This window comes from Staurois parvus, unplaced genomic scaffold, assembly GCF_062004578.1.
Source record: "Staurois parvus isolate SC_StPar_1 unplaced genomic scaffold, SC_StPar_1.0 ptg001948l, whole genome shotgun sequence".
Classification (NCBI taxonomy): domain Eukaryota; kingdom Metazoa; phylum Chordata; class Amphibia; order Anura; family Ranidae; genus Staurois; species Staurois parvus.
Window position 1 is genome coordinate 20,774 of NW_028319744.1, and position 14,620 is coordinate 35,393.

The 14,620-nt window shown below is 52.2% G+C and overlaps 1 protein-coding gene across 4 annotated transcripts in view; it reads left to right on the forward strand.

The window, feature by feature from the left end:
• Positions 1-14,620, forward strand: part of POMGNT1 (protein O-linked mannose N-acetylglucosaminyltransferase 1 (beta 1,2-)) — a 49,682-nt gene that overhangs the window by 19,380 nt on the left and 15,682 nt on the right. For 3 of the 4 annotated variants that reach the window (XM_089664566.1, XM_089664564.1, XM_089664565.1), the window contains exons 11-17: positions 31-106; positions 661-744; positions 2,355-2,396; positions 3,877-3,935; positions 4,569-4,641; positions 7,664-7,792; positions 7,876-8,001. In XM_089664566.1, the coding sequence (XP_089520692.1) occupies positions 31-106; positions 661-744; positions 2,355-2,396; positions 3,877-3,935; positions 4,569-4,641; positions 7,664-7,792; positions 7,876-8,001 (589 nt within the window). The remainder of the gene's footprint in view (positions 1-30; positions 107-660; positions 745-2,354; positions 2,397-3,876; positions 3,936-4,568; positions 4,642-7,663; positions 7,793-7,875; positions 8,002-14,620) is intronic. The other variant, XM_089664567.1, reaches the window with a different exon arrangement.

Consider the following 14,620-nt stretch of genomic DNA (forward strand, 5'->3'; position numbering starts at 1 on the left):
TGTTCCATGACCTCTCCGTCTGTCTCCCAGGATGCTGCGCTCTGTCCTGTCTGCTCAAGGTGTGAGCCCCCAAATGATCACTGTCTTTATCGATGGATATTATGAGGTAATGCCCTTGTCTCCATGTCTTACTGTGCTGTCTGTGGACAGATTGGAGGGAGGGAGCAGATATTTACTTTCTGGATCCAAAGCAGCAGGGGGGAGGGGCTGGATCTGTAATATATTACCTCCGGGTCATTTTATTCTCCCTACCAACTGCTCCCTTCCCTTCCCTGAACTTTCTTGTTTTTGATGGAGTCAGGAATAGATAAAACCCGTCATTGGGAAGATTTTCCTTCACGTCCCGTAATCACACCAGAAATTGAGAGAAATTCTCATCAGTGAGGGAAAGTCCTCTCTTTTACCGTTGTCACCAGAACAGGTGTCCCCATTAATGGATTTCCTCTCTTTTCCTGTTTGGATTTCTCACCACTTCCTGTTTTAGTGGCACTTTGACCAGTAGGAAGAATCTCCCCAACATACACAAAGACAGCAGTATAATTCAGGGGTCCTACCCCCTCACCACTCCACCCTAAACTGAAAAAGAAAAGTTACGGCTTTATGTACATTAAAACCCAGTGAAGATATTACATTCTTCCTCTGATGTATTCTGTGTGTCAGGAGCCGATGGATGTGGTGGAACTGTATGGTCTGAAAGGCATCCAGCACACCCCAATCAGTATAAAGAACGCCCGTGTGGCCCAGGTGAGCATGGTACCCTTCCCATCATCCTCCTTTCCCTGACCTTTCCCATCATCTTCCAGTCTGGACCTTTCCCACCATCCTCCAGTCTGGACCTTTCCCACCGTCCTCCAGTCTGGACCTTTCCCACCATCCTCCAGTCTGGACCTTTCCCACCATCCTCCAGTCTGGACCTTTCCCACCGTCCTCCAGTCTGGACCTTTCCCACCATCCTCCAGTCTGGACCTTTCCCACCATCCTCCAGTCTGGACCTTTCCCACCGTCCTCCAATCTGGACCTTTCCCACCGTCCTCCAGTCTGGACCTTTCCCACCGTCCTTCATCCTGGACCTTTCCCACCGTCCTCCAGCCTGGACCTTTCCCACCGTCCTCCAGCCTGGACCTTTCCCACCGTCCTCCAGCCTGGACCTTTCCCACCGTCCTCCAGCCTGGACCTTTCCCACCGTCCTCCAGCCTGGACCTTTCCCACCGTCCTCCAGTCTGGACCTTTCCCACCGTCCTCCATTCTGGACCTTTCCCACTGTCCTCCAATCTGGACCTTTCCCACCGTCCTCCAGTCTGGACCTTTCCCACCATCCTCCAGTCTGGACCTTTCCCGACATTTTCCTTTCCGGACCTTTCCCATCATTCTCCTTTCCGGACCTTTCCCATCATCCTCCTTTCCTGACCTTTCCCATCATCCTCCTGTCTGGACCTTTCCCACCGTCCTCCAGTCTGGACCTTTCCCACCGTCCTCCAGTCTGAACCTTTCCCACCGTCCTCCAGTCTGGACCTTTCCCACCATCCTCCAGTCTGGACCTTTCCCACCATCCTCCAGTCTGGACCTTTCCCACCATCCTCCAGTCTGGACCTTTCCCACCGTCCTCCAGTGTGGACCTTTCCCACCGTCCTCCAGTCTGGACCTTTCCCGACATTCTCCTTTCCGGACCTTTCCCATCATTCTCCTTTCCTGACCTTTGCCATCATCCTCCTTTCCTGACCTTTCCCATCATCCTTCTGTCTGGACCTTTCCCATCATCTTCCAGTCTGGACCTTTACCACCATCCTCCAGCCTGGACCTTTCCCACCGTCCTCCAGTCTGGACCTTTCCCACCGTCCTCCAGTCTGGACCTTTCCCACCGTCCTCCAGTCTGGACCTTTCCCACCGTCCTCCAGTCTGGACCTTTCCCACCGTCCTCCAGTCTGGACCTTTCCCACCGTCCTCCAGTCTGGATCTTTCCCACCGTCCTCCAGCCTGGACCTTTCCCACCGTCCTCCAGCCTGGACCTTTCCCACCGTCCTCCAGCCTGGACCTTTCCCACCGTCCTGCAGCCTGGACCTTTCCCACCGTCCTGCAGCCTGGACCTTTCCCACCGTCCTCCAGCCTGGACCTTTCCCACCGTCCTCCAGTCTGGACCTTTCCCATCATTTTCCTTTCCAGACCTTTCCCATCATTTTCCTTTCCAGACCTTTTCCATCATTCTCCTTTCCTGACCTTTCCCATCATCCTCCTCTCCTGACCTTTCCCATCCTCCTCTCCTGACCTTTCCCATCATCCTCCAGTCTGGACCTCTTCCATCATCCTCCTTTATCCCAATGTCTGTATAAGTGACATTGTTTATTCTTTCCTTCCAGCACTACAAAGCCAGCCTGACCGCCTCCTTCAACCTCCATCCGGTGAGAATTTCTTTGGTTTTTTTTGGCACGAAATGACAGGTGGGATGGTGGGTGGGAGAAGAGCAGAATGAGAGAGAGGGGCAGGTGAAAGGATGGTGGGGGTATAACTGGTGGGAGGGGAAAGGGATGGCGGATGGGAATATGGCAGGTGGGAGGGGGGGAATGATGGATGGGAGGGATAGATAGGATGGTGGGTGGGATGGTGAGTGAAAAGGGGGGGAGGAGGTGGTGGATGGGAGTATGGGAGGTAGGTGGAATGGTGGATGGAAGTAGGGCAGAATGGCAGTTGGAAGGGGGAGATTATGGATGGGAGGTGGGTGGGATGGTGAGTGAAAAGGGGGGAGGAGGTGGTGGTGGATGGGAGTATGGGAAGTAGGTGGAATGGCAGATGGGAAGATGGCAGGTGGGAGGGGGTGTGATGGATGGGAGGTAGATAGGATGGTGGGTGGGATGGTGAGTGAAAAAGGGGGGAAGAGGTGCTGGATGGGAGTATGGGAGGTAGGTGGAATGGCGGATGGGAATATGGCAGGTGGGATGGTGAGTGAAAAGGGGGGGGGGGGGAGTAGGTGGTGGATGGGAGTATGGGAGATAGGTGGAATGGCGGATGGAAGTAGGACAAAATGGCGGGTGGGATGGCGAGTGAAAAAGGGGGAGAAGATGGTGGAAGGTGGGACGGCGGGTGGGGGGAAGGGGATGGTAGTTGGGAGTAGGACAAGATAGCAAGTGAAAGGAGGGTGGATGGGAGGAAGGTGGGATGGCGGGTGGGGGGAGGGGATGGTAGTTGGGAGTAGGACAAGATAGTAAGTGAAAGGTAGGTGGATGGGAGGAAGGTGGGATGGCGGGTGGGGGGAGGGGATGGTAGTTGGGAGTAGGACAAGATAGTAAGAGAAAGGTAGGTGGATGGGAGGAAGGTGGGATGGCGGGTGGGGGGAGGGGATGGTAGTTGGGAGTAGGACAAGATAGTAAGTGAAAGGTAGGTGGATGGGAGGAAGGTGGGATGGCGGGTGGGGGGAGGGGATGGTAGCTGGGAGTAGGACAAGATAGTAAGTGAAAGGAAGGTGGGATGACGGGTGTAATGGCAGGTGGTCCAGTTTCAAAGGGATAAATCTTCACACTCTCGCTTTCCTGTAATAATTTGGGGTCTGGGGGTTACAGACGGACAGAAATGTGTTGTGCTGCCCCTATAGACTGCCTTTTCCCTTAGCCGGTGGGCCTTTCCTGTGAATGAATTGATTTCTGCAGCACTTTGAGTGACACATCGGGCCGAGTCCTCACCCTCCCCCCTCCCCCCCATGGTTATAAATCAGATTACCGGTGTATTGCTCTTCCACCACCATAGACAGATATGAGATTCCATCAGTAGGGTGAAATTCGAGGGTCGAGTCTGGAATGTGTGATATCCAGCAGTATGGTGACCACACCGGGAGGAGATCTGTGAACATTGTATGACCGCTCTCTGATTTTTTTATTCTACATTTAGGACGCCAAGTTTGTCATCGTTCTGGAAGAAGATCTGGACATCTCGGTAGATTTCTTCAGGTAGGTGACCACCTAGATTTTGTAGGGCGGTCATACACAGCTTCTGAAAAGTCAGCAGATAGAACCTGGATAATGAAGCTCTTCATGCCTTGCCGAGGAGCGATGGAGACTCTCTGAGGTCTCCAGGCATTGTTCCCTTCCTTCAGTCATACATGTCCATCCATACCCCAAGACGGGGGAGGTCATAGTGTAGATCTTTCACTGACTGTTGTCTACTATACGAGATCTGCATGTATGTGAGCACCCCACTTCATAGGAGCCCATATCTGGTCTAATCTCAACAACAGCCCCCCCTTCCCGTCCACACCACGAGGACTGGCTGCAGGGAGTGTCGCTGTCCCAGATGAAGACATGCTTTGTCTAGCCCCCCTTGGGACCTCAACCTCTTCATCCAGCCCCCGAACCCTAGCTAAGGGCTAAGCCACCTTTCTCTTCATCCAGTCCCTAGGGATTAGGTCCCTCTATCCAGCCCTCGGGCTAAACCCCTCCCATTCTTGATTTTCATGTTCAGCAGATTGTGGAAAGACAATAAATATATACAGAACTCTACGTCTGCAATATTGTATGACTATACTGGGACTACAGAGTTTGTCCTGCTTTATTTACACGTATGTTCATGTTGTGTGTCTGCAGTTTTCTGAGTCAAACCATCCATCTTCTGGAGGAGGACGAGAGCTTGTACTGCATCTCTGCCTGGAATGATCAAGTGGGTGTCCCCTGTTCTTTGTATCCATCCCTATGTCCCCCTTTTCTGTGTCCCCATCCCTATGTCCCCCTTTTCTGTGTCCTCATCCCTATGTCCCTGTCCTTTGCCCCCATCCTATGTCCCCCGTCCTTTGTCCCCATCCTTATGGCACATGCTCTTTGACCCCATCTATATGTCCCCTGTCCTTTGTCCCTATTCCTATGTGCTTGGTTCCTATCCCTTTGTACCCCGTTCTGTGTCTCCATCCCTATGGCCCCCTTCCTGTGTCCCCATAGCAGTATCCCTCTTTCTGTGTCCCCATTCCTATGTACCCAGTCCCTGTTCTGTGCCCCCGGTCCTTTGTCCCCTTCACTATGACCCATGTTCTTTGTCCCCTTCCTGTGTCCCCATAGCCTGTGGCCCCCTTCCTGTGTCCCCATCCCTATGTCCCCTGCCCTGTGGTCCCATCCCTATATCCCCTGCCCTGTGATCCCATCCTTATGTCCCCTGCCCTGTGGTCCCATCCCTATATCCCCTGCCCTTTGGTCCCATCCTTATGTCCCCTGCCCTGTGGTCCCATCCTTATGTCCCCTGCCCTGTGGTCCCATCCTTATGTCCCCTGCCCTGTGGTCCCATCCCTATGTCCCTTCCGGTGTCCCCATCCCTATGTATCCTGTCCCTTGTCCACATTCTGTGTTCCCCGTCCTTTGTCCTCATCCCTATGACCCATGTTCTTTGTCCCCATCCCAGTGTCCTACTTCCTGTGTCCCTATAGCCTATGGCCCCCTTCCTGTGTCCCTATAGCCTATGGCCCCCTTCCTGTGTCCCCATAGCCTATGGCCCCCTTCCTGTGTCCCCATAGCCTATGGCCCTCTTCCTGTGTCCTCATTCCCATGTCCCTGCCCTGTGCTTCCATCCCTATGTCCCTTCCTGTGTCCCCATCCCTATGTATCCTGTCCCTTGTCCACATTCTGTGTCCCCCGTCCTTTGTCCTCATCCCTATGACCCATGTTCTTTGTCCCCATCCCAGTGCCTCCCTTCCTGTGTCCCTATAGCCTATGGCCCCCTTCCTGTGTCCCTATAGCCCCCTTCCTGTGTCCCTATAGCCTATGGCCCCCTTCCTGTGTCCCTATAGCCCCCTTCCTGTGTCCCTATAGCCCCCTTCCTGTGTCCCTATAGCCCCCTTCCTGTGTCCCTATAGCCTATGGCCCCCATCTTGTGTCCCCATTCCTATGGCCCTCTTCCTGTGTCCCCATTCCTATGTCCCCTGCCCTGTGGTCCCATCCCTATGTCCCTTGTCCCCATCTTTTATCTCTATCCCTATGACCCCCATCCTTTGTCCCCACCTCTAAGTCCCCTGTCCTTTGTCCCCATTCGTGTGGCTCCCGTTCTTTGTCTCCATCTCAATGTCCCCCGCCTTTTGTCCCCATCCCTATGGCACCGTCCTGTGTCCCCATCCTTTGTCCTCTTCCATGAGTCTTAGTGAGTGCCTGATCTTCTTTATGTAAAGGGGGGTCTGTACTATGCAAATAAATAGATGGCACTCCAGGGATCCAGCGCACCATCCACTGCAGTCACTCAGTGCCCTGGCCTTGCCCAGGCCAATAATGCAGACTTATAAAGAGGAAGGGGTCCCCGGGGCCATATGTAATCATTAGAGGTTTATTGGAAGTTAAGTCCTAAATACAGTTGGTAACCCCATTCTTATGGCCCATGTTCTTTGCCCCCATCTCTATGTCCCCCGTCCTTTGCCCCCATCTCTATGTCCCCCGTCCTTTGTCCCCATCCCTATGCCCCCCTTCCTTTGTCCCTATCCCTGTGTCCCCCGTGCTTTGCCCCCATCCCTGTGTCCCCCGTGCTTTGCCCCCATCTCTATGTCCCCCTTCCTCTGGCCCCCATCTCTATGTGCCTCTTCCTTTGCCCCCATCTCTATGTCCCCCTTCCTTTGCCCCCATCTCTATGTCCCCCTTCTTTTACTTCTATCTCTATGTCCCCCTTCCCTTGCCCCCCTTCCTTTGTCCCTATCCCTGTGTCGCCCATGCTTCGCCCCCATCCCCATGTCCCTCGTGCTTTGCCCCCATCTCTATGTCCCCCTTCCTTTGTCCCCATCTCTATGTCCCCCTTCCTTTGTTCCCATCTCTATGTCCCCCGTCCTTTGTCCCCATCTCTATGTCCCCCGTCCTTTGCCCCCATCTCTATGTCCCCCTTCCTTTGTCCCCATCTCTATGTCCCCCTTCCTTTGTTCCCATCTCTATGTCCCCCGTCCTTTGTCCCCATCTCTATGTCCCCCGTCCTTTGTCCCCATCTCTATGTCCCCCTTCCTTTGTCCCCATCCCTATGTCCCCGTCCTTTGCCCCCATCTCTATGTCCCCCTTCCTTTGTCCCCTGTCCTTTGCCCCCATCTCTATGTCCCCCTTCCTTTGTCCCCATCTCTATGTCCCCCTTCCTTTTCCCCCATCTCTATGTCCCCCTTCCTTTGCCCCCATCTCTATGTCCCCCTTCCTTTGCCCCCATCTCTATGTCCCCCTTCCTTTGCCCCCATCTCTATGTCCCCCTTCCTTTGCCCCCATCTCTATGTCCCCCTTCCTTTGTCCCCATCTCTATGTCCCCCTTCCTTTGTTCCCATCTCTATGTCCCCCTTCCTTTGCCCCCATCTCTATGTCCCCCTTCCTTTGTTCCCATCTCTATGTCCCCCTTCCTTTTTCCCCATCCCTATGTCCCCCCTCCTTTGTCCCCATCCCCATGTCCCCCCTCCTTTGTCCCCATCCCTATATCCCCCTTCTTTTGTCACCATCCCTATGTACCCCATTCATTGTCCCCATCTTAACGTCCCCCTTCCTCTGGCCCCCTCCCTGTGTCCCCATCCCTATACATGGATAACACAGCTAATGCCTAGAGGTGACAGGTACAATCAGTTGCTTATCAATCATTTTAGTAAACGCCGTTATCCTAACTTCCAATAAACCTCCATTGATTGGCTCCGAGGACTCTTTCCTCTTTGTCAGTCAGTACTGTGACACTTACCTGCCTGTTCCCTGTGCAGGGCTATGAACACACGGCAGAGGATCCCTCGCTCCTCTACAGGGTGGAGACCATGCCCGGCCTGGGGTGGGTTCTTCGCAGGACTCTTTATAAGGATGAACTGGAGCCAAAATGGCCGACTCCAGAGAAGGTAAGTGGCTGACAATCGGCATCACGCTGCCAGCGAGTGACCACATTGTGCTGCAGTGACATTGTTCCCTCTCTGTGCTCCAGCTGTGGGATTGGGATATGTGGATGAGAATGCCGGAACAGAGAAAAGGGCGCGAGTGTCTGATCCCGGACGTGTCCCGGTCCTATCACTTCGGTATCGTGGGGCTCAATATGAACGGATATTTTCATGTAAGACACTTTTTATGTCCACGTATATAAACGACTTCTAATAGCAACATGTGAGGCTGACGTGGGATTGCACTGTGTATGTGTATCTCTGCACCAATCGGCCATAACATTATGACCACCCACCTGATATTGAGTAGATCCCCCTTTTACAGCAATGAAAGGGACGAACCTCCCCAGTAAGGATAGCGGTTTTGGTCTCAGCCGCCGCTCCAGCCACACCCTTCGATGCGTTTCGCCCCGCCCACTGGAACCTGGTCACAGAGGTCCCCCTTTTGCCACTAAAACAGCCCTGACCCTTCAAGACATGGACTCGAAAGTATCATCCACGTGAATGTCATGACCCAACAGAACATTGTCCATTCACACTGCCTCTGCCGGCTTGCCTTCTTCCCATACTGCATTCTGGTGCCATCTCTTCCCCAGGTAAGTGACACCCACCCATCCGGCCATCCACATGATATAAAAGAAAACGTGATTCCTCAGACCAGGCCACCTTCTTCCATTGCTCCGTGGTCCAGTTCTGATGCTCACATGACCATTGTAGGCACTCTTGGCTGTGGACACGGGTCAGCATGAGCACCCTGACCGGTCTGCGGCTACACAGCCCCATACACAACAAACTGCCATGCTCCGTGTGTTCTGACACCTTTCTATCAGAGCCAGCATTACCTTTTTTCAGTATTCTGAGCTCCAGTAGCTCTTCTATTGGATCGAACTACAGGGGCCAGCCTTCCCTCCCCCGCCTCCATCAATGAGCCTTCCCCACCTCCATCAATGAACCTTCCCCACCTCCATCAATGAACCTTCCCCACCTCCATCAATGAACCTTCCCCACCTCCATCAATGAACCTTCCCCACCTCCATCAATGAGCCTTCCCCACCTCCATCAATGAGCCTTCCCCACCTCCATCAATGAGCCTTCCCCACCTCCATCAATGAGCCTTCCCCACCTCCATCAATGAGCCTTCCCCACCTCCATCAATGAACCTTCCCCACCTCCATCAATGAGCCTTCCCCACCTCCATCAATGAACCTTCCCCACCTCCATCAATGATCCTTCCCCACCTCCATCAATGAGCCTTCCCCACCTCCATCAATGAACCTTCCCCACCTCCATCAATGAGCCTTCCCCACCTCCATCAATGAACCTTCCCCACCTCCATCAATGAACCTTCCCCACCTCCATCAATGAGCCTTCCCCACCTCCATCAATGAACCTTCCCCACCTCCATCAATGATCCTTCCCCACCTCCATCAATGAGCCTTCCTCACCTCCATCAATGAGCCTTCCCCACCTCTATCAATGATCCTTCCCCACCTCCATCAATGAGCCTTCCTCACCTCCATCAATGAGCCTTCCCCACCTCTATCAATGAGCCTTCTTTCCCCACCTTTATCAATAAGCCTTCCTTCCCCACCTCCATCAGTGAGCCTTCCCCACCTCCATCAGTGAGCCTTCCTTCCCCACCTCCATCAGTGAGCCTTCCTTCCCCACCTCCATCAGTGAGCTTTCCTTCCCCACCTCCATCAATGAGCCTTCCTTCCCCACCTCCATCAGTGAGCCTTCCTTCCCCACCTCCATCAGTGAGCCTTCCTTCCCCACCTCCATCAATGAGCCTTCCTTCCCCACCTCCATCAATGAGCCTTCCTTCCCCACCTCCATCAGTGAGCCTTCACTAGTGCCCCATCATTGGTGTCAATGGGAGGAATAGTGCCCCATCATTGGTGTCAATGGGAGGAATAGTGCCCCATCATTGGTGTCAATGGGAGGAATAGTGCCCCATCATTGGTGTCAGTGGGAGGAATAGTGCCCCATCATTGGTGTCAGTGGGAGGAATAGTGCTCCATCATTGGTATCAGTGGGAGGAATAGTGCCCCATCATTGGTGTCAGTGGGAGGAATAGTACTCCATCATTGGTGTCAGTGGGAGGAATAGTGCTCCATCATTGGTATCAGTGGGAGGAATAGTGCTCCATCATTGGTGTCAGTGGGAGGAATAGTGCCCCATCATTGGTATCAGTGGGAGGAATAGTGCCCCATCATTGGTGTCAGTGGGAGGAATAGTGCCCCATCATTGGTATCAGTGGGAGGAATAGTGCCCCATCATTGGTGTCATTGGGAGGAATAGTGACCCATCATTGGTATCAGTGGGAGGAATAGTGTCCCATCATTGATATCAGTGGGAGGAATGGTGCCCCATCATTGGTATCAGTGGGAGGAATAGTGCCCTATCATTGGTGTCAGTGGGAGGAATAGTGCCCCATCATTGGTGTCAGTGGGAGGAATAGTGCCCCATCATTGGTGTCAGTGGGAGGAATAATGCCCCATCATTGGTATCAGTGGGAGGGATAGTGCCCCATCATTGGTGTCAGTGGGAGGAATAGTGCCCCATCATTGGTATCAGTGGGAGGAATAGTGCCCCATCATTGGTATCATTGGGAGGAATAGTGACCCATCATTGGTATCAGTGGGAGGAATAGTGCCCTATCATTGGTGTCAGTGGGAGGAATAGTGCCCCATCATTGGTATCAGTGGGAGGAATAGTGCCCCATCATTGGTGTCAGTGGGACGTAGTGTCCCATCATTGATATCAGTGGGAGGAATAGTGCCCCATCATTGGTGTCAGTGGGAGGAATAATGCCCCATCATTGGTATCAGTGGGAGGAATAGTGCCCCATCATTGGTATCAGTGGGAGAAATAATGCCCCATCATTGGTGTCAGTGGGAGGAATAGTGCCCCATCATTAGTGTCAGTGGGAGGAATAGTGCCCCATCATTGGTGTCCGTGGGAGGAATAGTGCCCCATCATTGGTATCAGTGGGAGGAATAGTGCCCCATCATTGGTGTCAGTGGGAGGAATAGTGCCCCATCATTAGTGTCAGTGGGAGGAATAGTGCCCCATCATTAGTGTCAGTGGGAGGAATAGTGCCCCATCATTGGTGTCAGTGGGAGGAATAGTGCCCCATCATTGGTGTCAGTGGGAGGAATAGTGCCCCATCATTAGTGTCAGTGGGAGGAATAGTGCCCCATCATTAGTGTCAGTGGGAGGAATAGTGCCCCATCATTGGTATCAGTGGGAGGAATAGTGCCCCATCATTAGTGTCAGTGGGAGGAATAGTGCCCCATCATTGGTATCAGTGGGAGGAATAGTGCCCCATCATTGGTATCAGTGGGAGGAATAGTGCCCCATCATTGGTGTCAGTGGGAGGAATAGTGCCCCATCATTGGTATCAGTGGGAGGAATAGTGCCCCATCATTGGTATCAGTGGGAGGAATAGTGCCCCATCATTGGTATCAGTGGGAGGAATAGTGCCCCATCATTGGTATCAGTGGGAGGAATAGTGCCCCATCATTGGTGTCAGTGGGAGGAATAGTGCCCCATCATTGGTATCAGTGGGAGGAATAGTGCCCCATCATTGGTGTCAGTGGGAGGAATAATGCCCCATCATTGGTGTCAGTGGGAGGAATAATGCCCCATCATTGGTATCAGTGGAAGTGCCCCTAGGGCCAGATAAAGTCAATCAAGGGGCCACATCTGGTCTGTGGGCTACAGTTTGGAGACTAGACATTACAATTTGGCCCTTGTCAGAGCCGCTCAGATCCTTACACTTTTTTCTGCTTTGAACACATCAACTTCAGGGACAACATGTTCACTTGCTGCCTAATATATCCCACCCACTTCCAGATGTCAGTGTCACAAAATAATCTGTTATCCCCTTTACCTGTCAGTGGTCAGAATGTTATGGCTGATTGGTGTATATTCACACAGTGGAATGGTCCTGGTCAGTGTCCATGTTTGTCTGTCGGCTGTCAGTGTCCATGTTTGTCTGTCCGTTGTCAGTGTCCATGTTTGTCTGCTGTCAGTGTCCATGTTTGTCTGTCTGCTGTCAGTGTCCATGTTTGTCTGTCTGCTGTCAGTGTCCATGTTTGTCTGCTGTCAGTGTCTATGTTTGTCTGTCGGCTGTCAGTGTCCATGTTTGTCTGTCGGCTGTCAGTGTCCATGTTTGTCTGTCGGCTGTCAGTGTCCATGTTTGTCTGTCAGCTGTCAGTGTCCATGTTTGTCGGCTGTCAGTGTCCATGTTTGTCCGCTGTCAGTGTCCATGTTTGTGAGCTGTCAGTGTCTATGTTTGTCTGTTGGCTGTCAGTGTCTATGTTTGTCTGTCGGCTGTCAGTGTCCATGTTTGTGAGCTGTCAGTGTCCATGTTTGTCTGTCGGCTGTCAGTGTCCATGTTTGTCTGTCGGCTGTCAGTGTCCATGTTTGTCTGTCGGCTGTCAGTGTCCATGTTTGTGAGCTGTCAGTGTCCATGTTTGTCTGTCTGCTGTCAGTGTCCATGTTTGTCTGCTATCAGTGTCCATGTTTGTCTGCTATCAGTGTCCATGTTTGTGAGCTGTCAGTGTCCATGTTTGTGAGCTGTCAGTGTCCATGTTTGTCTGTTGGCTGTCAGTGTCCATGTTTGTCAGTTTGCTGTCAGTGTCCATGTTTGTCTGCTGTCAGTGTCTGTTTGTCTGTCGGCTGTTAGTGTCCATGTTTGTCTGCTGTCAGTGTCCATGTTTGTCTGTCTGCTGTCAGTGTCCATGTTTGTCTGCTGTCAGTGTCCGTGTTTGTCCACTGTCAGTGTCCATGTTTGTCTGTCTGCTGTCAGTGTCCATGTTTGTCTGTTAGCTGTCAGTGTCCATGTTTGTCTGTTGGCTGTCAGTGTCCATGTTTGTCTGTTGGCTGTCAGTGTCCATGTTTGTCTGTCTGCTGTCAGTGTCCATGTTTGTCCGTTGTCAGTGTCCATGTTTGTCCGCTGTCAGTGTCCATGTTTGTCTGTCGGCTGTCAGTGTCCATGTTTGTGAGCTGTCAGTGTCCATGTTTGTCTGTCGGCTGTCAGTGTCCATGTTTGTCTGTCGGCTGTCAGTGTCCATGTTTGTGAGCTGTCAGTGTCCATGTTTGTCTGTCTGCTGTCAGTGTCCATGTTTGTCTGCTATCAGTGTCCATGTTTGTCTGCTATCAGTGTCCATGTTTGTGAGCTGTCAGTGTCCATGTTTGTGAGCTGTCAGTGTCCATGTTTGTCTGTTGGCTGTCAGTGTCCATGTTTGTCAGTTTGCTGTCAGTGTCCATGTTTGTCTGCTGTCAGTGTCTGTTTGTCTGTCGGCTGTTAGTGTCCATGTTTGTCTGCTGTCAGTGTCCATGTTTGTCTGTCTGCTGTCAGTGTCCATGTTTGTCTGCTGTCAGTGTCCGTGTTTGTCCACTGTCAGTGTCCATGTTTGTCTGTCTGCTGTCAGTGTCCATGTTTGTCTGTTAGCTGTCAGTGTCCATGTTTGTCTGTTGGCTGTCAGTGTCCATGTTTGTCTGTTGGCTGTCAGTGTCCATGTTTGTCTGTCTGCTGTCAGTGTCCATGTTTGTCCGTTGTCAGTGTCCATGTTTGTCCGCTGTCAGTGTCCATGTTTGTCTGTCTGCTGTCAGTGTCCATGTTTGTCTGTCCGCTGTCAGTGTCCATGTTTGTCTGTCCGCTGTCAGTGTCCATGTTTGTCTGTCTGCTGTTAGTGTCCATGTTTGTCTGTCTGCTGTCAGTGTCCATGTTTGTCTGTCGGCTGTCAGTGTCCATGTTTGTCTGCTGTCAGTGTCCGTGTTTGTCTGTCGGCTGTCAGTGTCCATGTTTGTCTGTCTGCTGTCAGTGTCCATGTTTGTCTGTTGGCTGTCAGTGTCCATGTTTGTCTGTTGGCTGTCAGTGTCCATGTTTGTCTGTTGGCTGTCAGTGTCCATGTTTGTCTGTTGGCTGTCAGTGTCCATGTTTGTCTGTTGGCTGTCAGTGTCCATGTTTGTCTGTTGGCTGTCAGTGTCCATGTTTGTCTGTCTGCTGTCAGTGTCTATGTTTGTCTGTCTGCTGTCAGTGTCCATGTTTGTCTGTCCGCTGTCAGTGTCCATGTTTGTCTGTCAGCTGTCAGTGTCCATGTTTGTCGGCTGTCAGTGTCCGTGTTTGTCTGTCAGCTGTCAGTGTCCATGTTTGTCTGTCAGCTGTCAGTGTCCATGTTTGTCGGCTGTCAGTGTCAATGTTTGTCTGCTGTCAGTGTCCATGTTTGTCTGCTGTCAGTGTCCATGTTTGTCTGCTGTCAGTGTCCATGTTTGTCGGCTGTCAGTGTCCATGTTTGTCTGCTGTCAGTGTCCGTGTTTGTCTGTCGGCTGTCAGTGTCCATGTTTGTCTGTCTGCTGTCAGTGTCCATGTTTGTCTGTTGGCTGTCAGTGTCCATGTTTGTCTGTTGGCTGTCAGTGTCCATGTTTGTCTGTTGGCTGTCAGTGTCCATGTTTGTCTGTTGGCTGTCAGTGTCCATGTTTGTCTGTTGGCTGTCAGTGTCCATGTTTGTCTGTCTGCTGTCAGTGTCTATGTTTGTCTGTCTGCTGTCAGTGTCCATGTTTGTCTGTCCGCTGTCAGTGTCCATGTTTGTCTGTCAGCTGTCAGTGTCCATGTTTGTCGGCTGTCAGTGTCCGTGTTTGTCTGTCAGCTGTCAGTGTCCATGTTTGTCTGTCAGCTGTCAGTGTCCATGTTTGTCGGCTGTCAGTGTCAATGTTTGTCTGCTGTCAGTGTCCATGTTTGTCTGCTGTCAGTGTCCATGTTTGTCTGCTGTCAGTGTCCAT